General features: G+C 34.8%; 1 protein-coding gene across 6 annotated transcripts in view; it reads left to right on the top strand.

The window, feature by feature from the left end:
• The window catches only part of ARFGEF3 (ARFGEF family member 3), a 213,024-nt gene that overhangs the window by 145,742 nt on the left and 41,614 nt on the right, over positions 1 to 25,668 (top strand). For all 6 annotated transcript variants that reach the window (XM_074309720.1, XM_074309724.1, XM_074309719.1 and 3 more), the window contains 7 exons: positions 6,144 to 6,251; positions 6,634 to 6,849; positions 7,023 to 7,133; positions 9,407 to 9,557; positions 12,721 to 13,041; positions 16,122 to 16,255; positions 25,276 to 25,421. In XM_074309720.1, coding sequence (XP_074165821.1) covers positions 6,144 to 6,251; positions 6,634 to 6,849; positions 7,023 to 7,133; positions 9,407 to 9,557; positions 12,721 to 13,041; positions 16,122 to 16,255; positions 25,276 to 25,421 — 1,187 coding nt within the window. The remainder of the gene's footprint in view (positions 1 to 6,143; positions 6,252 to 6,633; positions 6,850 to 7,022; positions 7,134 to 9,406; positions 9,558 to 12,720; positions 13,042 to 16,121; positions 16,256 to 25,275; positions 25,422 to 25,668) is intronic.

Here is a 25,668-nt window from a genome sequence, read left to right as displayed (position 1 = left end):
TGTTGACTCCTTTGTGAACACAGATTCCTTTTCAGCATGCTTATTATCCATCTGTTTAATAAATGGTTTTAGAATTTTGTTGTAGATCAACATCAGTTTATTATAAGGGATTATACCGTTATCCCTTCTGTATCATGATTTTCCCCATCACAGTTTTGATATAATGAAGGTCAGCATAGAAATTTAAAATCTATAAGTTTAGAGTTTTTAAATTTTTAGAATTTCTTTTTCATAGAGTATTTTCATTTAACACTTCATTTAACATATATCCTGTGATTAAATACTTACTCAGATTTTACAGTAAGGTATTGTAAACATCTCATAAATGAAAAAAGAAATAATTCAGATTTCTCTAGTACAAAAGGAGGGACAAAAATTTTTACACAAATTTTTCCAGATAAGGGGGAGGGGAACAGGATGTTCTATGCCCCTAAATTCCTCCCCCCAGTGGAAGGGATAATTGTAATTGCTTTAACTTGCCTTTCCAAACTTTTCCCAGAATTTCTAGTCTCCTAGAATCTCTTTCATATTTCACAATTTCTCAAAGATGGTTTTCTCTAGTTTGATGAGCAATATCCTGGGGTGTGATTCATCCAGCCTACAAGATAATACTTTGAGTGCTTTCTTACTATCTTTTTAATTATCTTGTACCTATGTATCCTATTTATCATGATAGTTTTACTCTTTTCATTTTGGAGATTATTTTCCTTGATAGATAAGAGGAGACAAAATTAAACTTTTCATTAGTGTTGTCCTCTCAATGTTGTCTGCTTATATTATACTCTTAGCTAAAGCATAGCACCTATTCCTTCCTGGTTCTTTTTACCCAGAGCATAAATTTTAAAATTATTGTTATGTTCTTTAATATTTTTCACAAGAATTTATTAATTTTGGCTTTAAGCATTCCTCATACAGCTCATATTTTTCTTTAGCTATGCAGATGCAACTCCATCTCTTACCATTTTCTTCCATCTTTTTGCACATGTCCTTTTAAAATTTGAAGTTAGCTTCAATAAGTCGATATTTGTTCAATATCATACAGTAAGACATTGAAACTATTGGGATTTAAGGAAAATGTCTTTTTATTATGCCATTTATCCTCCCATATTTCTACATTATAGTGTTTGTTAAGTCTTTGATCATTTTCCACTCTTTAATCTTTCATGAGAGTCCTCATTGTGGAATAGAAACAAACCCTTTAAATAATGAGAAAATTTGGATTTGAATCCTACTTATTTCACTTTCTGCTGTGTGACCATGGACAGGTTATATGACTACTCTAAATCTCAGTTGCTTCTTCTCTAAAATGGGAATAAATAAGTACTACTTATTGTATTTATCTGATAGGCTTATTTTGATGATCAATTAAGGTAAAATATGTCAAGTTCCATGTAAATGTTAAGATCCTATATGCATGTCAAGTATTATTTACTTCCATATATCTACATATATAATTGTAATTAAGAAATAGATGGGAAGGACTGTCTTTGCTTTCAAAACTTATATTCTTCCATGTGGACATGGCTGATTCTGTGTGGACAATAATTGAAACTCTGGTATTCTTTCCTAAGAAAACCCCACCAAATGCAGCAGTCACGGTGATGTGAAAATATACTTCTTTCTTCTTTTTCCATTCAACTTTGCTCATCCTTTGAAGTAGGCTGGACATCGAACATAATTTTTTCAGCCCACTATAAAGAGGCTTATCTTGGTGTTGAATGGAGGATATTCTTGAGCTTCAACAGTCTTCATTAGTGGTTAGAAGAGTTCCTTACTTGGTGATTTAATTTTCAATCCTCTGAAGTGTGTTGATTCCTAATTAGTAAAAACAGTTTTAAATTAAAAATAAAAAACACATGTTCTTTAAACCTAGACTGAAGACTTACGTAATTTAGGGTGACTCTGAGAGAGTATTTAGTAGAAAGTTGTTGAGTTAGTTAAGCAAATATTGAGTAGGAGATGAGCACTGTTGCAGTGAATTAGTTTTGTGTCCTGCTTTGTTTTAATTCCATCTTAGTGGAAAGATTTGTAAACAGATGTGGGTTGTACACAGTAACAGCAACATTGTGTGATAATCAACCATGAAAGATTTAGCTCTTCTCAGCAATACAGTGATTTGAGACAGTTCCGATATATTTGTGATGGAAAATGCCATCCACATTCAGCGAAAGAACTATGGAGATTCACTGTAAATCGAAGAATACTATTTTCAAGTTTTGGTTTAGGTGGGGCTTGGGGTGTTTTTCTTTCTCATAATTTCCCTTTTGTTCTGATTTTCCTTTCACAACATGACTAATATAGAAATTTAAAAAAATTAGATGCGGGACAAATCTATTAATCCCTTTGTTTGTGAAGGAACTGTCTTTACTAAATCTCTAAACTAGCAGACTTCAGAGAGGAAAACTGCATTAAAAATTGGAAGGTTTAGTGACATAGAGAAAAGAATAATGAATCTTAAATCAGAGCACCTGGGTTCAAATTTTGGTTCTATCAATAACTTCTTGTGTAGCTTTTGGCAACTCATTTAATCTGTTTGTATCTAAGTTTACTTATCCATAAAAGGAGGGAGTTGGATTAGATGGTCTCTCTAAGGTCCCTTTCAGTTATGATCCTATAATTTTAGAGCTCTAAAATGCAGGAGGATCTCAGTTTTAAATTTCCTACTGGCTTCTAGTCCTTCCCTCTTCTTGAGACTCATTTGCCCTTTTCTTACATTTGATTAATTAAGGAGTCTATTTCCAAGATCCAGATAAACTGTGGTTTTCACATCAGCCTGTAAATGTGGAGCCAGAAGTTAATGTAACCTGGTTAAGAGACAGATGACCTCATTTGGATTTTTCATATCATTTCCCTGAATCATTTCATAGATTTAAAATGGTAGTTGTTAGAAATTGTCTTTGTATTATAGGACTAAAATTAGTGGTCAATTTTTTTTGATTTTTGGCCCACATATTCCTGTCTCTATAATACATTGAAGCCAAGTTTCTACTCAATTATCAGGTATAATAGTGAGAGAAATCTACCTTTCTTTTAAGAGTAGAGTCCAAAGAAAACAAATTGGGGAAGGAGAAAGAAGGTATGGGAAAAGAATAAACTCTATTCCTCAGATAATTTAAGTAAGTCCTTCTTTAAAGAAAGAGAACACTGGTTTGGAGAATGCATATGTAACATCCAAAGTAGAAATACTAAAATGTGTTTGTGCATGTATATGTGTGCATGTGTTAGTAGTGTGTGTGTGTGTGTGTGTGTGTGTGTGTGTTTTCACTTTTGAATAGAGAAGCCAAATTTGAAATCCAATAGAAGAACCAAGGACTCATATCAAGTGCCAAAAATACAAAAAGCCAAGAACACAGATCTTAATGAGGTTCTATTTTAATTATGCAAAGCACACATAACTGCTTTTTGGTTATAAAGATGAAAGATTTTTGGTTATACATGATTTAGGATAAAGCTGGCCACAAAAATCCATGCTGGTGAGACCAATGAGAGATAGTTGACATAAAACTCTTCACTTTCCCTCACCTCCTATGCTCCATGATTCTTCATTCTTTCTTATTCCTATACCAAGTCATATTGATTACATATCTTTCATTTCTGATCCCTTTTCTCAACTCCCATAGCCACCTGCTGTTTCAAGATTTTATCACATCTCTACTAGCCAGACCATTGTATTTGGTTTCCTTGCCTCAATTCTTTCCTTTCTTCCCATCCAGTCTTCACATAGTAGCCAAAATTATATTCCTGAAGCACAAGTTTGATTTGTTACTTTCTTGTTTAAAAATCTCCAGTGGTTCCCTCTTGATTTTTTTTATCATTGAAAGTCTTTTGCTGTCTGTTTCAGTCTACCATTTCAAGCTGATTATATCTTACTCTCGTTCACATTCTCTGTGTTCCCGTCAAATTAGACTTTCTTTACACATGATTATCCATGTTCTAACTTCATATTTTTGTCAGACTAAGAATATACTCTTTCCTTCTTTTTCTCTCCTGGAAACCCTAGTTTCATTCAAAACTTAATTCAAGTGTCACCTCTTATAAGAAACCTTTTTTATTACTAGTTGCTAGTCTTCCCCACCCCAATCTTAATTTGTATCTAATATATATATGTATATATATTATAATCTAATATGTATAATTATGTATCTAATATATATGTGTATATGTGTGTATGTATGTGTACATATCTATATATTATTTGTTTATTTGAGTATATGCTTTTTCATCCCAAAAAACATGAGTTTTTGAGGGTAGGAACTAATTTTTCTTTTTCTCACTCGTACCTTAAGCCACCACTGGCACATAGTAGGTTCTTTATAAATATCTGCTAATTTATTGAAATATTTATTACTCATTAGTTGTCCTAATAAACTCTGAATCTCTGGGTTTGAATCATAGAATTTTCAAATGGGGATGGTAAAACCTGTGCTTTTTTTTCCCCCTGAGGCAATGAGTTAAGTGACCTGCCCAGGGTCACACAGCTAGGAAGTGTTAAGTGTCTGAGGCCAGATTTGAACTCAGGTCCTCCTGATTTCAGAGCTGGTGCTCTATCCACTGCACCATCTAGGTTCCCCAAAATCTGTGCTTTTAATGAAATTGCCATTAGAAAGACTTAAGAGAGTGGTTTGTAGCAATTTCCAAGTGATGAGGGGAAAGACGGATTTGAAATGCTATTAAAAGGTAATTAGTGACTTTAATCTGATCCTTTTTTGGTATAAAATGTGAAGCAATGGCAGCAAGTTTACAGTTGTTTTTTGTTTTTTGTTTTTTACTGTTATAATTGTAGCTAATCATGACAATATATCAGAGAAGGCCTTTTATCAGAACATTCAGAGAGCTTGCTTTATGATCATTAGACCTTTTTTTTTTGCCTGTTTTCACAATAACCTAAGTCCAGCATTGCTGTAAATTATAGAGTTTAACATCCTATCTATAAGTAAGGTAGAGTGGAAAGAATGCTAAATTGGAAACAGGAGACATGGTTCTTAAGTCCTAGCTCTATTATTTACTTAATGGGTGTTCCTGGGCAAACTACATAACTTTAGAGCATCAATTTTTTCGGCATCTATAGAATGGGACTGATCCCTACTCAGCTTCTCACTTCACAGAATTGTCATGAGGGCCAAAAGACAATATTTTCAAAGCATTTTTTCAGGTCTCAAGTATTACTATTAAGGCAATTTACAATAAGTTTAATTGTTAGAAATGGGCATGACATATTAAGAGGTTGTTTGATAAGATAAACTTTCTTTGTAACTTTCTTCTAAAGTGGTTTTGCAGGAAAAACTAGACTACTTGGTAAACATTTATAGAATAGAAGAATCTTATAGATTTATATATAATGAAGGAACAGATTGTTGAAGTTGGCAATGGAGGGAAAAGTAAGAACATTGCTATGGTCTTGAATATAGTTTTTATTTTAGGGCAAAAATCCTAAAATTTCTGACCTTGTAATTATATTCTTGTCCTATGAAAGTGACATAAACTCCAATCTTAGGACTTTTTGCAAATAAGAAAAAAAATCTCACCAGAATATTAAGGAAATATGGATATTATTGGAACAAGAGACCATACATCCAAGTATATTCTTTTTTAAGTAAAATTTGTATTCAAAGTATTGTGTTTTCATATTATCTACATTTCCCAATGTATCCATCTGCTTTTCTCCCTTCCAGAGAGACATCTTTTGTATCTCTTTGCATAAAAGAGTACCTGGATAAAGCATAGAAAAGAGAGGGAAAGAGTCATATTTTCAAATTTAATCAAACATCAGAATTCTGAAATATGCATTGTTCTAAAACCCTTGTGCCTTCTTATAGCTTTTCTTTAAGGCCAGGATTGGTTGGTTAACATATTTTTCAATGATCATGCTTACAAACATTTTTAAATGTTTCTGTCTATCTCTCTATCTCTGTCTCCGTCTCTCTGTTTCTGTCTGTCTCTGTCTCTGTCTCTCTCTCTCTGTGTCTCTGTCTCTGTCTCTCTGTCTCTGTCTCTCTGTCTCTGTCTCTCTCTCTCTGTCTCTCTCTCTCTCTTTTTCTGTCTCTGTCTTTCTCTGTGTCTCTGTTTCTCTGTCTGTTTCTCTCCTGTATACCATCTTTTGACTGAAATGACTTGCTTGTCATGCTTGATCCTTTTTTTGGTAGATATTGATGGCTTGGAGAGCAGTGCTATAGGTGGCCAATTGATGGCATCAGCTTCTACAGAGTCTCCTCTCACCCAGAACCAGAGAACAGATGATTCCATAGTGGCAGGTAATGACTTGAATCATGGAAATATGTGTATATGAGTACTTTTTATATATATTTAGCAGTCAAGACTTTTTTTTCTAATGTATTATATACCGTAATGTCACCATTATTAAGAGAATGGTTTTCCATACCATTAGGGAGGTTATTTAGAAGTTTCAATGATTCAATCAGTCAGCAAAATTTCTTATTTAAAAACAAGTCAAATGTAATCAATGTTATCAAATGTAATCAAATGTTATCATAGAATAAGCTCACTTTCCTGTGATAAAACTAGATAAAGATAAATAATACAATATGGCTACTCTTATGCCATAACATGTATTTAATTCTAAAGTCTAACTACTTTTTTTCTCTGAAAAGTGATGTCTGGTACTTTGCCCTCTAGGTGTTGCTTTTGCCCGTTATATTTTGATTGGCTGCTGGAAGAATTTGATTGATACTTTGTCTACACCCTTGACTGGTCGCATGGCTGGAAGCTCCAAAGGACTAGCATTCATTTTAGGTGCTGAAGGAATCAAAGAACAGAACCAGAAAGAACGAGATTCCATCTGCATGAGTCTTGATGGACTGAGAAAAGCAGCTCGACTGAGCTGTGCCTTAGGTACTGACCAAGAATTGAGTCTCAGTACCATTTGAAGTGACGTGTAAACCTTGGTAGAAATAACACTGGTGGGAATAAGGTCCTTGAAAGAGATGCTCTCTTCTTTAACTAAAGAGTGGGTGGGTGGAGGAACACATTACATTTGGGAAATAACTGATCCCTTCCCTCTGAAGGAGTGGCTGCTAATTGTGCATCAGCACTTGCTCAGATGGCTGCTGCATCGTGTGTACAGGAAGAGAAAGAGGAAAGGGAAGTTCAAGAACCCAGTGATGCTATAACCCAAGGTAACATCTGAAGGGTCATACTCTGTGTCTGTGTGTGTGTGTTTGTGTTAGATGATAGTAGACTATGTAGATATATTTGTTATATGCATACAACTCAAGTATTACATATGTGTAAAGTGTATGTAAATATACTCAAAAGACAGCATGTTGGTATGTTGGGAAGAATGCATAGCGAGTCAGGAAGATATGCGTTAACTCTGGCACATCCTGCCTGAATGACCATGAGCAAGGCATATAATTTCAGTGCCTCCAGATCACTCTAAGATTTTAAGTTATTGACAGTTGCTGTTCTGTATTGCTGGAGGGAGTTTCTTACACTGATAAAGTCAGAAATAAAAAGAATTCACATTTAAATAGTCCTTGAAACTTTAATGAAAACTTTCTTAATATAAATAGCATTATTCCCATCTTTCAGATATGGAAACCAAGGCTCTGAGAGGTGAAATCATTTGTCGCCAATCAAGCATCTATTATTATAGCAGAGATTTGAACCCCAGTCTCTTATGTGTATATACCATGCTAACTATGTATATAGCAAAGACATAAATATATACTTGCATATAATGCATTTTTTTATCTAATTCAGTGGTTTAGTTAGTGTAGAAACCTTCAGAGAGGAAAATTCCTTTAGAAGAGAAAACATCAAGTTATTCTGTAACTTATAGTCTTAGGGAATTACATGGAGTATAAAGTATAAAAGCATCACTTGCTTAGAGTCTGATTGGAACTCCCAGGTCTTCCTGTCCCTGAAATCAGTTCTAAGTTTTCAGTCCCCTAGTCCATCTCACCTCTCTCTCTCTCTCTCTCTCTCTCTCTCTCTCTCTCTCTCTCTCTCTCTCTCTCTCTCAATATGTATATATGTATGTAATGTATATCTATGCACATAAAAACATGTGGTCTATCTATACGCATCTGTTTACACACATACAAAATATATGTGTATGTGTATATATATATGTATATGTAGTATGTATGTGTGTCTATAGACCTATAGATTTATATGAAATAACTGGCCCCTTATCTGTGAAGGAGTTTCTGTAACTGTGCATCAGTACTTATTAATATGATTGCTACATCTTCTGTGTAATAATGTGTTCCAAAGAGCAATATATTCCAGAGGAGCTCAGGATGAAATCCAGAGTGACATACCCTAAAAATCTGAGCTTAAACATAAATGAAAAAAAAAGATTGATAATCCATAATAAAGAGGCATTTGATATTTTCTTAGAAGAAAATCCAGACCTTAAGAGACTAGTTGCTTTTCAAACACCCTAGATAAAAGAAATACACACATACACAAAAATATTCAGTTAGAGAATGGTGGTGGTGGTGGGTAGTGTGTGCGTGTGTGTGTGTGTGTGTGTGTGTGTGTGTGTATGTGTGTGTGTGTGTGAGACAGAGAGAGAGAGAGAGAGAGAGAGAGAGAGAGAGAGGCCAATTAGAACCACAAAGCTCTTTTTTAAATGAGTCGCTGTTAAGAATGTTTCAAAAGTTTTCTTAGGGTATAAAAAAATCCATTGGAGACCTTAAAAATTATAATTGGCAGCATCTGTATAAACCCTATAGGATATCACTAACAAAATTTATTTCATCCCCTTGTGCTCAGAGCATTTATTCTGTCCATTAGCTTTTAGAGCATAGTGGGAGGCCACTAAATTTTCACCTTTTTTATAACATGACAAAGGTCATACTGGGATAGAGAATATTAAGCACTCATAAAAATGGAAAGTTGATGAAAAAGAAAAAAATAGGGCTCACATTTTAGCAGCTAAGATAAAACGTAATTAAAGATATTTTAACTGTAGGCACTGGGAGAAAAAAAAGCTCTGTGTCACATGGAATCCTTAAGCAAGGAAGATGAGATAATATATGAAAAATACTTTCCAAACCTTAAATAAATGCCAGCTGTTGTGCATACAAATTTTAAGTTGCTGGTATTAAAATCAGTGGAAGCATTGTTGGACCTGGACCTGGGCCAGGATACCTGAGTTCTAATCTCAGCTCTGTGTTAATTCACTGCGTGACTATGGTTAATCTCTCTGGGTTTTCTTCCTCAATTCTTAAATATTTGTTCACTCTTTTCTTGCATAATAAGAAAGTTGGGCTGGAGAGTCTAAAGTCCTTTCTAGCTCTAATATTCTAAGATCTGATTCTCTCTATAATATGCTTTGTTCTGCCACACCTATACTTCCTTTTAATCATATGCTCTTTCTTTTTCCCTTCTTGGCCTGCTTCTCTCTGTTAATTTTCCAAAACATGTCTTTCTTATACAGTGAAACAAAAAGTGGAACAGAAACTGGAGCAGATTGGGAAGATTCAGGGAGTGTGGCTGCATACAGCCCATGTTTTGTGCATGGATGCCATCCTCAATGTGGGCCTGGAAATGGGAAGCCATAATCAGGATTGTTGGCCACATGTGTTCAGGTATGGAATAGTAGTCATCCTTTTTCTTGTATGAGTGCCAAATTTGCATTGAATTATGGCTCAAACGACACCCCTTTTGACTTTAGTAGAGTATCTAATTTAGACCATAATCATAACTGGAAGGTCATCTAATCAAAAAGGAGGAATAGAGAGATGGAAAAGAAAGCTATAATGGAATATGTATATTAGAGAGATATGAATTGAATTTAGGAATCTTGACTTCTACTTAAAGTTAGAATGACAAAATAGATGTGTTATATTCAAAGAACAAAAACCAACTTCTGAAGGAGAAGATAGGGAAAATTAGTTTGTTCAGTTATAATCAATTAACAAGCATTTTTAAAAGTTCCTAACACCTGTAAGTTGTGTGTGTGTGTGTGTGTGTGTGTGTGTGTGTGTGTGTGTGTGTTTTAAATCAGGGGTGATATTGTAATGAATGGTTAAAAATGGGATATTAACATTTATAAATGATGAGGTAATATTTCACTGTTCAGAATTCTAGGTAAATTCCCTGTAGAATATGCTCTATTTGGGACTCTATAATTAAATACATCCATGGTAAATTTGAAGACTCAGTAGAGAAAGTTATTAAAAAGTTAGAAGAAATAGGATGAGTATGCAAGGAAGGAAATTAACCAACCTAGAAAAGAGAAAGTTAAATTTGTAATAGTCTTCAATTACATGATGAGTTTTATTGTGGAAATTTGTAACCAACTGTTCTTTAGCTCTTCTGCAGAGAGACTTCAGTTTCCTATAAAGTGTTTATTGAATGCATTCCCTGGTATGGAGAGTGATGAGGTGTTGGAATGTGTTTTTTGGGGAAAATTCATCTTAGATTAAGGGATCCAAGTTTTTAATTTGTGTTTATTCCCTTCACCGATTTTACTGATGCTAATCATAACCCATTCATGCTTTTGAAGACAATTATTTCTAGTTGTTGTGGCCAAAAAAAGATATTTTTGTAGACTCTTCCTTTGAAAACAAGTTGTATAAGATGATTACTATTTTTACCTTTACTCCGCCAGTCTTTCTTTTGAGCTTACCCTATTGTTGATGTAAATCTTAAACATAAAGTATACATTTCCCATGTAGAAAAATATATAAACAATTTGTCTAAGTTTAAACAGTTTGTCCATGTTGAGTTCCTTAAAATTGCTCTTTGATATCAGCTCTTATTTGGTAAATTTTTTGTTAAGTTTAGATTTGATTTATGGAAAGTCCTGAAAATTTGCAAGTTTATTGAATGTCCATTTTTTCTCATTGAGAATTACAGATGATTTTACTAGATATGATATTTTTGCCCGTATGCCTAGTTCTTTTGCTTGGCTATAGATATGATTCCAAAATCAGCAGTCTTTTATTATAGCTGCTGATAAGTCTTGTACAATTCTAATTGTAGCTCTAGCATATTTGAGTTTTTTCCCTTGTTTCTTACAAAATTTTCTCTTTGGTTTGAGAGTTTCAAAAATTAGCAATAATCTCTTTGAGGTGGTGATTGGTAGATTTTTTTTTTCTATTTCTACTTTACCCTCATGTTCTATCATTCCAGGACAATTTTCTAGTATTATTTCCTGCATTACTGTATCAAGGTTCTCTTTTTGGTCATAACCCAATTATTCTTATTTTTTCTCTGCTTTATCTGTTCTCTAGATCTGTTGTTTTTCTTGAGTTGTTTCTCATTCTGTCCTATTTTCTCATTCTTTATAATCTGTTTTATTATTTGTTGGTCTTTCATAGCTTCACTGGCTTCTCCTTGCCCAAATTCTAATTTTCAAAGATTTATTTTCATCTTTGAGACCCTGTACCTCCTTTTCTAATTAGTTAAAATTTTTAAAATAATCTTCTTGTTTTTCATGGATGGTTTTAATTTTTTCTTTAGTTTTTTTCCTCAATGTCTATTTGATTTTTTTTAATTCTTTTTTTGAGTTCTTCTATAAATTCTCTCTGATAGAAGCTTTTTCTTTCTTTCTTTTTTTTTTTTACTAACATGTCCTCCTCTGAAGATGAATCCTGAACTTCCCTGTTCCCATAATATGTTTCAATGGTAGGGTTCTTTATTCTTTCCCAGTTTTTTAAATTAGAGGTATTAGTGTAAGCACCTCTAATCATGGAATGGGGGTAATGGTGCCTTAAGCTTCCTTTCAGCTCCCTACTCTGATCAGGAACCCCAAACCAAGAATTCCATCCTCCTGCAAGTGCCCACAGCCAGCAGTGCCCCTATTCCACTGTTTCTGCACTCACCAGGAACTGGTTCTTTCTCACCCAGGACTGAGTATTAGCAGCACAGCTGGGCCTGGCCTTCCCAATAAGCCAGGATTCACTTTGTCTCTAAATTCAAACCCCAACTTGACAAACCTGAAGGTGAAAGTCTCTGTGGTTCCTGCTAAGGCTCCAGTCATAATCAGCTAGTCCAAGGGGTCCCCACTTGATATTTCTGCAGAGCTAGCCTGGAGGTGTTTGCACTTCAGACAGGTTAATCCTGGCCTTTCTTCAGATCTTATTGCATTGTATCAGAAGGACTTCTGGTTTGCTTCAAGTCTTCTTGCCAATAATTGTTCTAAGGACTGGGATATTTCCCCCAAAAAAGGCAGAAAAAAAACATACATTCTCATTCTCTCCCTCTCCCTCCCTCTCCCTCTCTCTCTCTCTCTCTCTCTCTCTCTCTCTCTCTCTCTCTCTCTCTCTCTCTCTCTCTCTCTCTCTCTCTCTCTCTCTCTCACACACACACACACACACACACACACACACACACACCATCAAACTAGTTCCCTGCTTTCAAGGAATTCCTAACCTAATGATAGAGACAATATACAAACACCAAGTTAAAAAAGAGATATAGACATGACAAACTGAAGGTAATTTTGGAAGGAAAGTACTAGATAAGGAGAATCAAGAAAGGAATTAAATAAGATGTATCCACATTTTTTTAACTTAAGAAATTAAAAAAGGTAAAACATACATATATATACCCCATGATCATCATATGTCCAGAGACTAATTTGGGAGACAGAGATGAAAGAGAAACAAAGAAAGCAATGGATTTTCTATTGACTCTTGCCACTTAAGATGCTGAACACTGGGTACTGTTTCCAGATTACTACCCATAACCTTAAATTATCCCATTCACTTCTGTGTTCTATGGTTTCCTCTTCTCTGAGTACAGAGTATGTGAATACGTTGCAACATTGGAGCACAACCATTTCAGTGATGGCACAACTCAGGCAGCTCTGCCTATCAGTCAGCCCCAGAAGACTTCTGGAGGGACAGGGGTTCTGGCAGATTATGAATCAGAGCATTTTCCCCAAGACTCACACCTCCAGCCCGACAACTCTTTGCACAGCACACCCATCATTCAGCAGCTATCCATTCAGGAGCTCATTAAGGAGGGCCGGAAGGGCCGAGCCTTTGATTTTCGTTGTGGCAGCCTTTTGAGTGGGAGCAGTGCTGCCAAAGCTGTCCTCACTCTTTCCACCCAAGCTGACAGGTATGTGGACACTCCCCTTTTCATAATTTCTCTATAATTGGCTTTTTCTGCAACAATTCTAACTTTCTGACAGAGAAAACAGCTGGTATTTCCCCTATGGCTTCAAAATAAGATTAAAAAGCATCAGCAAATATGACTCTAATGTCAAGGGCCAGATAAAATAGCTTGATCATCAATTGAGCCATTTGTCTACTTCTTCAAACAGATTTAGAATTACTGAGATAATTAGATGGAGCTATAACTTAATCCAGTTTGCCTGAATTTCATCAACTATAAAATAATCTGGAGAAGGAGAGAATAAACCAGTATCTTTGCAAGAAAACCCCAAATGGGGTCACAAAGACTTGGATACAACTGAAATGACTGAACAGCAATATTCTCAGGCTCAGTCATTGTGGTATGTTGTTTATTAGTTGTTGCTGGACCTTCACTAACTGTTCCAAGTGGATCTGCCAAGAAGTGTTTCCAGAGAGTTTATTTTAATGTTTCACACATCAGTTTTGTTTCCAAGCTGTCATTGTGTATGTCTCATGACATTCTATTGATAGAGTATTGGACTTGAAGTCAGGAAGAACTGAGTTCAAATTTTATCTCAGCCATTCAATAGCTATATGGTTATTTAAAAAAAATTAATCTTAACTTAAGAAATAAAATAAGTATTTCCATAGCATAGAATAGAAAAAGGATGATTGTACACAAAACCGCAAATCTATTGTATACAATTTGCTGTTTCTTTTAAATATGTAATAAGTTACATGATAAGTTCATTATATGTTTAAAAGGAATAGATACATGATTCTGAAAATAATTTAATCTCTCTGAGTCTCAGTTTCTTCTTCTATAAAATGGAGAGAATAATAGCACCTACCTCTAGGGTTGTTGGAATGATCAAGTAATATAATATATATAAAGTTTTCCATAAACCCTAAGATACTATGTAAATATTGACTATTGTCATTGTTATTAGAGAGAAAGGGTGATGTAAAATAGAAATTGCTCTTAGTTCTGTTCCCTCATCCTTTACTTAGCCATTTTAGCCACTATTTTCTTACTTTTAAAATTTTCTTACTTTTTAATATGATGAGAGGCAGCATAGCAGAGTGGATGAAAAACCAGCTTTAAAGTCAGAAAGACCCTTTGTCATCTACTGACTGTATGACCCTGGTTGAGTCACTTAACATTTCAGTAATCAATACAATCTCTAATCCTTTAAGTTGCAGAAAAAATAGCAACCTGCATTGGTAGAGGGAATTTCAGCACTAGGGAGTTCCCAATGTCAATGAAATCACAGGTCCAGGCCCCATTCCCATCCCTAAAATAAAGACAATGCATACCTGACCTATACTCTAGAGTTGTTATGAAAGACAAATGTCCTATGTAATTAAAACACTTTGTAAATTGTCCAGTGCTATACAAGTATAAGATGGTAATATTCTCTTATTTTTCTTATTTTTATATTTGACTTTTAAAAATATTTTTGAATAAATATTGGAATGTGACTACCTTGCTATTTTTCTTTTATGTCTAATATTCAGCAAACTTTTATGCAGGTGAATAAAATGATTACTTTTGTAATTAAGTAAAACTATTGGAATGGCACCAAATAGCCTATAAACCCATGAGCAACATGTTTGGAAAAACTTTTCCCTTACTATCTATGTGACATTATTTGCCACATAGCACCTCTTACTTTATGTTAAGGATATTTGTCTTCTTATCTTTCCCCTATTTCTAGAATTACAGATCATAGAAGGACCTTAGAGGTCATCTAATTCAGTCAACTCATTTTACAGATGAGGAAATCGAGGACTAAAGAAGTTACAGAGGTTCAGTTGTTGAGTTGTTTTTCAGTCATGTTTGACTCTTCAAGACCCCATTTGGGATTTTCTTGTTAAAGATACAGAAGTGATTTGCCATTTTCTTCTTTAGCTAATTTTAACAAGGAAACTGAGATAAACAGGCTTAAATGCTGCGTCAAACAGCTACTAAGTTTATGAAGCTGAATTTGAATTCAGGAAGATGAATTTTCCTGATTCCAAATCTGGTGCTCTTCCATTGCACCACCTAGTAGAATAGAGCTAGGTTTGGAAACCTGTCCCTCTGACTCCAAATTCAAGATTCTTCCAGAGCAGAATATTGCTTCTCATTGAAAAGGAAGGCATGACACAGCTTCAAAAATCTTAGCAACTTAAGATTCCAGGCCTGGTGATCTCTGAAAGAGATCTCGGAGGCCTTCTAGACCGAGCATCTTCATTTTTATGAAGGGATGAGGAAACAGAACAAGGGGAATTAGGTAGGTTGCTTAGGGTCATGCGGATACCTGGAAGTCAGGGATTATGTTTTGCTTTTTTTTTGGCTTATTATAATAGCTGATATTTATATAGCACTTTAAGTTTCAAAAATCACTTTACTGCATTATCTCATTTGGTTCTCTCAACAATCTCTTCAGGTGAGTGCTTTCATTTTCATCTCATAAAGGAGAAAACTAAGCTAACCTGCCACATTGCAGGGATCAGGAGAATGGTGCCCCTGAGATCTGGAAAATCAGTATAAATTTTTATTGGCCCTTGCTTTATACCAGAGAAGAAGTATGAATTATAGTATTAAAAATAAAATTTTGTGATATTACAAAATACTATACATTTATTTTATGCATTTTTAAATTTCTAAACTGTTTCTGAGTTGTCTGCTGGCCTTTGCATGTTGTCTATGGCTTCCACAAAACTTCTAAAATTCCCACTTATTTTCTTATGCCAACCTGCAATATATCAAAACTGTGATAGGGAAAGTTGCATAGTGGAAGGGGGAACTATATAGAGCAAAGTTTCTTAAATTGTGAGTCGTGACCCCAAATAAGGTCATTTAACTGATTGGGGAGGTAGCAAAATTATGATTTATTATCAGTAAATGTTTGATTTGTATACCTATTATATATCCCCACGGTCATGTAAAAATGTCTTGGGCAAAAAGGGGTTGCAAGTGGAAAAAAGTTTAAGAAGCCCTGGTAAAGAACTTAAGAAATGTTATTATCTGGACATTCTGATGTTTCCCAGTAACTTTTTCCTGTATTTCTTATGTAGGCTCTTTGAAGATGCTGCTGACAAGCTGAATTTAATGGCATTGGCAGGCTTCCTCTACCAGTTAAAAAAAGCATCTCAATCCCAGCTTTTCCACTCTGTTACAGACACTGTCGATTACTCTTTAGCAATGCCAGGTAATGTTTTTCTAGGATACTATCAAGGCATTGAGGGGTAGAAATTCTCAAATCAATGACAAGCTAGAGATAATGAATCTGAATCCCTTTTGTCACAGGATTGGACATGTTACCTATGTTGTATCATTAAGTAGTTATGCAAGTGGTGTCTGGTCATGTGTATGTGTGAGTGGTTATATTGGGGGCCAGGGTAGGGAAGATATTTCTTGATATTTGAAAATCATGCTCCTTGCCAGTGTAACTGTCCGGGCAAGTTAATGTAATGCTGCCTAGACTTGTTAGTTCTGCTTGTTAAGTCATGGTTTTAATGAAGCAGAAGCTATGGGTTCATTTCTTGTATGTTAGCTTCGCTCACTAGGGGAAAAAGATCTATTTCATGCTTCTGCCTGTACTCCTCATACTAATAAACTATTTTTCTGATGCAAGCTAATGATTGCCAGGGGCATAGGGTAAGAGATTCTAGATTAGGAACATCCAATTCTTCTTGGAACAATTATTCAAAACATTTGCAACTGAATCAATCCCACCATCCAAAATGCATTTAAACGGTGCCTTCTATGTGCCAGGCACTATGCTGGGTCCTAAGAATACAAATAAAAAAGTGAATTCTGTCTTTTGAAGAGTTTGTGTTGTGTTGAATAGGAAGTTAGAATTATCTTTGCATTTATACATAGGGAGTACTTGATTTGTGGAAATGAAGATGCAGAAAGCCTATAATAGCTATTTCAAATGTCTAAAGCCTGTCCTATGTAAGAGGAAATAGCCTTATTCTGTGTTTCTCCACAGGGCAATAGTAGGTACAATGGATAGAAGATATAGCAAGGTAGATATAAACCCAATATAAAAAAAAAAACTTATTAATGATTAGAACTGAGTAACAAAAGAATGAATTCCTCTGTATGGTAGTGAATTCCTTGTCACCAAAAGTGTATCAAGCATCTAATAGTGATGTTACAAAAAAGATTCCTAGATGGGAAAACTGAACATGATAAATTAAGTTTTCTTGAAATCTAAGACTAATCCCAAGAACATCTTTTGAGTCTTAAAACAGATTAAAAGTCAAAGAGTCTCCATTTCACAAGGTGACTATGTAACCTTTCCACAGGTTAGGGTTGTTTTTGTTTTTGTTTTTTTAATTTTTTGTTTTTATACTATAAACCAAGCTTGGCTCTCTGGTAATCTGTCTTCAACATCTCCAGGCTTCTGAATCTGCTCTGATCTCAAAAATTGTCTTTAAAAAATGGGGTGAGGAAGATGATGTGAACTCTGAGCTTACTGTCTTTCCTTGTCTGGAAGAAGCCCATCAGACTATTATCAGGCATAAGTCACAGACTCAAAATTCCCATTTAAATGGAGTGATTTGTAAGGTTGGAATTTTTTATCAGCCTCCATTGCCTATTCCTCAAACCTCTTTAAACAACCTTTGAGATATTGATTTTCATATCTTTAGACCAGTTTGACACTTGGACAGCCAGGTACATTCTATCTTCTTTGATCCCCTTTGATCCCTTTCCCTGAGCTACCAAATTCTTCCCTGGTACTTCCCCTCCTACTCTGAGAAATTCCCAATTGGATGTATTTCCCTTATAAAAGATCTGCTCATGATGAAAATATTTTCTAAGGACTAAACCCACTGTAAGGTCTGTCTGTCTCTTGCCATCTTTAATCTTCTCTTTATTGTCATCTTTCTCCTTACCACAGCTAACTCTGTGCTAAACTCCTCTATAGATCTGACCTGCCAGCTGATGGCATACTCCCATCTCATGGCAAATTCCTTTAATGGGTTCCTCCAAATTCTTTAACTTGGTAACCCTATTGCTCTCCCAAATCCATTTCATATTTGCCTCTTCTGGTACCTATTTTACCTTTCCATTTTTTCTGTAATCTCGTCTCCTAAATAAACCTACCTTTTGCCAAAGAGAATGGTCATTGTGAATTTGTCACGTTTATTTTAAACTAGAAATTGCTTCATCATAAGGGATGCTAAGAAAGAAATAATTTCTGTAAATCTGGAAACAACAAACCTAACTATGAAGAGATTTGAAGATTATACCTAATGGGCTGGGAGTTACTAGAAAGGAAAGATTTAGCTGGCTGAGAGCTATAGAAGATTAGACTTTTCCAACAAAGTTGAAGAAGGATGGGGAGTAGTGTTGAGAGACAAGAGAGTCATGAATGGTGAGTAGGAAAAAAAAATCACAGCAGTCCTGGCTGCAGCCACAGATAGTAGAGATTAGAAGCAGCAAAAGGGGTGAGTTGACAGAGATGAGAATCAGGGATAAGAAAGCAAGCAACAGCAAACACTCAAAGTGGAATCTAAAATGAAAAAGACACGCAATCAAGTATGCTTTTGTACTTGCAACTGTGGGGCAGCAAGCAGGTCCTTGCAAACCAGTTCATTCCCAAAGGGAATAGATGTGCCACAAAGAAGTCTTGCTAACCAGTAGTTTCCCAATCCAGGAACTATAGAGGATAGTTCTTTGTATACACACATACACACATATATGCACGCATATTTTATATCTACATATGTTATGGACCAGGACTCTGAGCTTGAAACAAGGATGCTTACAAGGTACTAAGTGGAATTGATGAGACAATGGTTATCTAGTTTAGCATGGTGCTTAATAGTTCTCTAAGTTCAGTATGATTGATTTAATCTTACAACAAATAATGGCTTCCTAATGATATAAGGATTGATTTATACTCAGTATAGAACATATAAACTAGAAGCCTCAGCCCAAGATAGAGCCAGAGAAAACAAAGGACTGGGGGGCGGGAGCTCAAACTCTAATAATCAAGGAGAGAGAAATTCATTTGATCTTTGATCAGGCTCCTGGTGGCAGACTCTCCTCCTTCATTTTCTCCATTGAAACCAAGACTCTGGAAGGCCTCTAAGAAAGCTGCCCAGCCCCAGGCAAGGAAACAATAAAGTATTTGGACTTTAAAACTCCTGGCTGTTTTTGTGAACCAAACAGATAGGAAGGTTGCTCTCAGAGCCCCCCAGAAAATGGAACCAGAAAACACTACACATATGCCTATAAACATACAGATAAAGAAAAATTCAGATATAGAGACAGAAACACAAAAAAGTTAAATCATTTGATCCTAGGTCCTATATCTTCATCTGTATCTATAACTATAGTTCACATTATATATGTATATATATATATATGTATATATGCCAATAAATATACAGAGAAGTAGAGATCCTTTTGCATTACTTTTTATATATAATTCATTATTGTAAATAGGCTGCAACTTATTTTCATACTCCAGGCATATATATATATATATATATATATATATATATATATATATATATATATATATATATATATATATATATATATATATATATATATATATATATATTTCTTTTTCTGAGGCAATTGGGATTAAATGACTTGCCCAATAAATAAAAATACAATACTACACAAATGTTGATAATTTGTAATGGTCCACAGGGGTCCATTTCTATTTGAGTTTGACACCAGTAGTTAGGTGTTCTTTATTCACTTGGTTTTTTTATTTAATGTGGATAACTAAGCCAATCTTTTCTGAGTGATTACAGATTTTGTGTAGGGGGGGGTGTGTGGGGAGAGAGAGAGAGAGAGAAAGAGAGAGAGAGAGAGAGAGAGAGAGAGAGAGAGAGAGAGAGAGAGAGAGAGAGAGAGAGAGAGAGAGAGAGAGAGCTGTCTAGGGTTTTACACTATTCGCACAATATTTTCCTTTTAAAAGAAGCAATTGGAAAACTTCACCACTGCAGAAAGTCCATTTTCCCTGGACTCTAATCTGGATGTCAACCATATACAATATAACACAAGCCCTATGAGGTTAGAGGCAATTGGGCTTTTGTCTTTGTAAAACGTCATTAATAAAGTATCTTAGATATAATTAGCACTAATTACATTATAATAGCTTTAAAGATGAAAGTAATCTTAAAGGTCATCTGCTCCAAACCCTTCATTTTATAAATAAAGAGCCAGGACTCAGAGATTTAGTGACATGCCCAAAGTTACACAGATAATATGAATCATAAATGAGACTTGAATTTAGATACTCTGACTAGAGAGCCTCTGTACTCTCCACTATACCACATTTCCTAATTTAATAAATGTTTTGAATTGAACTAAATGAAGGTAGTATACACCTTTGTTGAGCATATTTCTCTCTTATTCTTTTCTGAATATTAAGAGGTTAGGATAATCCAACAAAATCAATTCTCTTGTCTATTAAAGACTCTTTTTTAGTGATTTTTGACATTTTTTTATATTCTTCTGGAGAAAAAACTTTGATAGCATTTTGCATTCCAGAGTCATATGCTTTTCAAGATCTATAGAGAATATGTACAGGGACAGCTAGGTGGCACAGTGGATAGAGGACCAGCCTTGAATTCAGGAGGACCCGAGTTCAAATCTGGTCTCAGACACTTAACACTTCGTAGCTGTGTGACCCTGGGCAAGTCACTTAACCCCAGCCTCAGGGGGGGGGGGGAAGAAAGAAAAAAGAGAATATGTACAATAAAATCTTGTTTTACCACATCTCTGTTGTATGACGATAAAAAAATCAAACATTGTTGAATATTTCATTAGACATCTCCTAAATGAAATAGTAGACACATGGGTCATTAATTATTGATATAGTCTGAGTCATTTTGGGGGAGTAATAACAGTATTCATGATTTTTCCCCATTTTTCATATTCTTCCACTTTTCAATCAATCAGTGACCAATTATTAAGTTCATATTTTGTGCTCCTACTTTGCAGCTGCTGCTCTGCCTGTTTTCAACTCTTCAGAAAAAGGTGTCTCAGGATAATAAGCTTCTAAACTCATATCTATGTTCCTAACTGAAGTCTTGATTGATTCCTCCCTCAGCCTTCTCCTGCTTCTAATTAGGGATAGAGGGATAGAGGGTAAAGTACCAAGCTCCTCTCCATTTTTTCCTTTCTAAAGGGCAGAAACTGGACCTTCAGCTCATTCTGTTTTGCATCTGTTGATTTGCCTGGTTTCAATTCCACAAAACAAAATGCTTTACTGTCTACTTTTTCCTCCTTGAATGCAGGAACTGTCTTTCTTTCTATTAATTATATCCTCAGCACCGACTAGGCACTCCGTAAATGTTTATTGGATTGGATTGCCAGGCATTGTGCTTAGCACTAGAAATAAAAGAAAGGAAAAACAGTCACAATCTTATAGGGAACAGCAACCCTCAGAATTGTGTTGCCTCCAGCAGAAACTTCCTCTGTATATATTTTGGCCAATCCAGCTTTTCTTTTTGTGTTTTCTTTAGCTATGTTTCCATTCCTTTATGTAGTATATTTAAGACTGTTAACCTAAATGTCCAAAAGTGGAATACTGCCACTAACAGAAGAAAAAATACTTTGTGGAATTTTATTTTTCATCTGCCTGCTGTCCTATTCATTTTATCTTTACATGACAATGATGAACTGTTGTTATAGTTTTTAAAAAATCCAAACTGTGGAATATACATTTTGAAAACATATCAGATAAAGAAACTTTATTGTTATTGCAAGTCATGTCAGAGAAATCAGTTGACAGCTGTTCTCTGTTAATCAATAAGCTCTAAATAGAATTTGTGCATATACATGTATTTGTATATGCACACATGTATGTTTATATGTGTTTATATCTGTATAGAGAGTATGCTATGTGAATAAATATATATATATATATATACACACATATATAGTAGCAATGTATGACTGTGAGAATTGGACTATAAGGATATCAAATCAGTCAATATTTAAAGAAATTAATTCAGACTATCCACTGGAAGGTCAAATATTGAAGCTGAAGCTGAAGTACTCTTTGGGAAAGACCCTGATGGGAAAATTTTAAAGCAAAAGGAAAAGGAGACAGCAGAGAATGAGATGATTAAATAGTGTCAAGGAAGCAATGCACATGACCTTGGACAGACTTCAGGTGATAGTGGAAGATAGAAGGGCTTTGTCTTAAACAGTTGTGTATGACTGAATAATAATAATAAGCATATTCATGTACATATACATGTACAATATCTGTGTGTCTTGTGTTTGTGTATTCCACTCTCTAAGGAGGTAGGTAGCATATTTTGTGCATGTGTGTATATACTCACATACATACCCATTTGTATGTACACATACATATGTATGTGTATTATATAATCTTTATGTGTATATTTACACATGCACACACACAAAGATTATATACATATACTCATAGAGTTTTATATGTTTGTATGTGTGTATATACATATGTAAACATGTATTACTGCCCAAAAGTTGACTCCAAATATGTGTGTGTTTATACGTACACTATATACTATGTATATGTAAAGAAAAAGAAAAGAAAGCAGAAAACATGATGTCTAATTATTCTAAGTCTGCAATTGTTATTGGAGGCAGCTGAAGATCATTACTCTGTTATTTTCCTGAGGATAGCAAAGAAATATAGTTTTGCTTTGCTTTATTGCTAGCATAACAAGGGAAGTAGAAAAGGGCAAAACATAAACATGGAGTACTGAGGGAAGGAGACATGACTACTCATTTTAAAGATGGAGTGATTTTAAGAGAGTGAAGATACATTGTCTGCCTGCCTGTCTGTCTGTCTGTCTTCCTTCCTTTTGTTTTTGTGACTATAGTATAAATACTGCCTAGGCAGACTCTTCATAGCAAAATGTAGGGCTCTTTGCTTCACTGAAGGGCTATTTCAAAATTTAGAAATTGGGGAACCTTTCTGATTGATTTATTCAGAGATCTCAAGTTTAAATTGATGTTACCTCTTTATAACATAAGTTACTAGAGACAAACATAGGCAGTACTACAACATGACATACTAGGATATAACACTGGATTCAGAATTAGGAAGACCTGAGTTTGAACCTTCTCTGAGACATTTACTGTTCTGTGACTTCAAATAAGATACTTCTCTTCCTTGAGACACACTTCCTTCATCTATAAAATGAGGGGATTGAATTCTCCCTCTACTCTTTCTTTTAGCTCTGATCCTTTGATTCTGTCACTGCTTATGTGCCTACATGGATTCTTTCTCAGCATCTCGACCACTTAAGAAATGGTTCCAGATTTCAGATACAACCATTATCACCAATGTCAAAAAGAAAGGTGGAAAAGTTGACTGGCTACTCTCTTTCACTATTAGGATGCTGGCCAGAGTTCAGATAAATCACTTTCCATACAACATAATGTCAATATGTCTCTTAGACTGTTAAAGTGGCACTAGGAAAACACAGAAGAAACAAGAAAATCAAACTTCATTGTTTTCCTTGCTTTAAAAAAATCATTAAAAATCTTTCCTCCCTTTTCTGAATCTACTCACATTTCTAGGGTCTTCAGAAATTCTGAAGTTAAAGGATATGATGAAATTTGCCATACTAATTAGTATTCAAGCTGAGTTGTGGGTCATCTCATGACTTTACTATTCTGCTGAAGCAAAAACAACATGCTGCTTTCCTGAGGCAGTTCTGTTTTGACATAGTATCACCATCTCTGCAACTCACTAGTCATGTTATTTGGATAAATTTCACTAGATTTATTGCACAATGAAATTTCAACGCAGGAAAAAAAAACTCAGAAAATTGCTGATGATCATTTTTCTTCCTTATAGACTTATTTTCTAGTTTTCATGAGCTGTGTCATGCTTAAGAATAGACATATGCTGTTGATTTTTTCATAGTATTCAAGAAATCTAAACAGTAGAATGTAGATTCTTCTGAAAAAGTGTTATTTTGAGTGATTAAAGGACTATGTCTATGGTGAGCTATCAAGCATGCCTGATTATTTTCCATGTAATAGTTTATATTTTTTGTTTGTTTTTAACTAATTACTTTTTATGCAATTAACAAGTATTTATTTTCTCTTTCATATCCCTCCCTTCTCCTAAGGGAAAAAATAAACCAAAAGCATTGTAAGAAAAATGCTTAATCAAGCAAAACAAATTTTCACATTGGCCATATAAAAATGTTTGCCTCATTCTGTATCTTGAGTCTATCACCTTTGTCAGATGGTGGACAGTATCTTTCAACATAAACTTTCTGGGATCCTGGCTGGTCATTACACCAATCAGAGTTCAGAGTTGTTTGTCTTTCCAACTTCGTTGTTATTTTATAAATTGTTATCTTGATTTTGCTTACTTTACCCTGCATCACAATGTTCAAACAAATATTCCTACATCACTCTGAAACCATTCTTTTCTTCATTTCTTATGATTCAGTGATGTTGTTTTGAAACAACAAAACAGTTTTTCCAATTGACGTCACACCCTTAGTTTCTAGTTTTTTTGCCAATATAAAAAGAACTACTAAGAATATTTTGCCACAAAAAGATCCTTTTCATTTTTCTTTAATCATTTTGGGTATGGACCTGGTAATGATATCACTGTGTCAAAGGAAATGCACAGTTGAGTAACTCTGGGAATACAGTTTCAAATTGTTTTCCAAAATCTTCAACATAAAGAAGATCCAACTCACTTCCAGTTGATCAATGATGGACAGAAATAACTACACCCAGAGAAGGAACACTGGGAAGTGAATGTAAATTGTTAGCACTGCTGTCTATCTACCCAGGTTACTTATACCTTTGGAATCTAATACTTAATGTGCAACAAGAAAATGGTATTTACACACATATATTGTATCTAGGTTATACTGTAACACATGTAAAATGTATGGGATTACCTGTCATCGGGGGGAGGGAGTGGAGGGAGGGAGGGGATAATTTGGAAAAATGAATAAAAAAATAAAATAAAATAAAATAAAATAAAATAAAATAAAAACAAATTGTTTTCCAAAATAGTTAGACCAAATCACAGTTTCACCAACAGCATGTTAATGTGACTATTTTCCTTCCAATTTTTGTCATTTTTCTTTTTTGTTAACCTTGTCCACATGAGAACTTTGAACATCCTTCTGAACATGTTAATAATGTCTTGCTCTTTATTCTATGTATATGCCACCAAAAGTCAACTGTTCCCAGATTAAGGATTTGTCACCTTTCTTATAGGAGAAGTTAAATCCACTCAAGATAGGAGAAGCGCTCTCCACTTGTTCCGGCTTGGAGATTCAATGCTCAGAATAGTCCGCAGTAAATCTCGGCCACTTCTCCATTTCATGCGTTGTTGGAGCCTTGTTGCTCCTCATCTGGTAGAGGTGAGTGTTTGCAGAGAAGAGAAAAGACCTACCTAATTCCAGACTTTTTCAGGATAGAAAAGTCTTAAGAGAACCCAAACATATATATGCATAGACATAGACATATATCATGCAGAAACTACTAGTACTTTAGTACTAGTACTTTGTAGTCATACATACACTCATATGTAAAATGTGTGTATATATTTACACACATATACATGCATATATCTGTACATATATACATACATACATATATAATTACCTC

Source organism: Sminthopsis crassicaudata, chromosome 4 (assembly GCF_048593235.1).
Source record: "Sminthopsis crassicaudata isolate SCR6 chromosome 4, ASM4859323v1, whole genome shotgun sequence".
In the NCBI taxonomy this organism is placed as follows: Eukaryota; Metazoa; Chordata; class Mammalia; order Dasyuromorphia; family Dasyuridae; genus Sminthopsis; species Sminthopsis crassicaudata.
The sequence above is the reverse complement of the archived record's forward strand: the minus strand, read 5'-3'. Positions and strand labels throughout refer to the sequence as shown.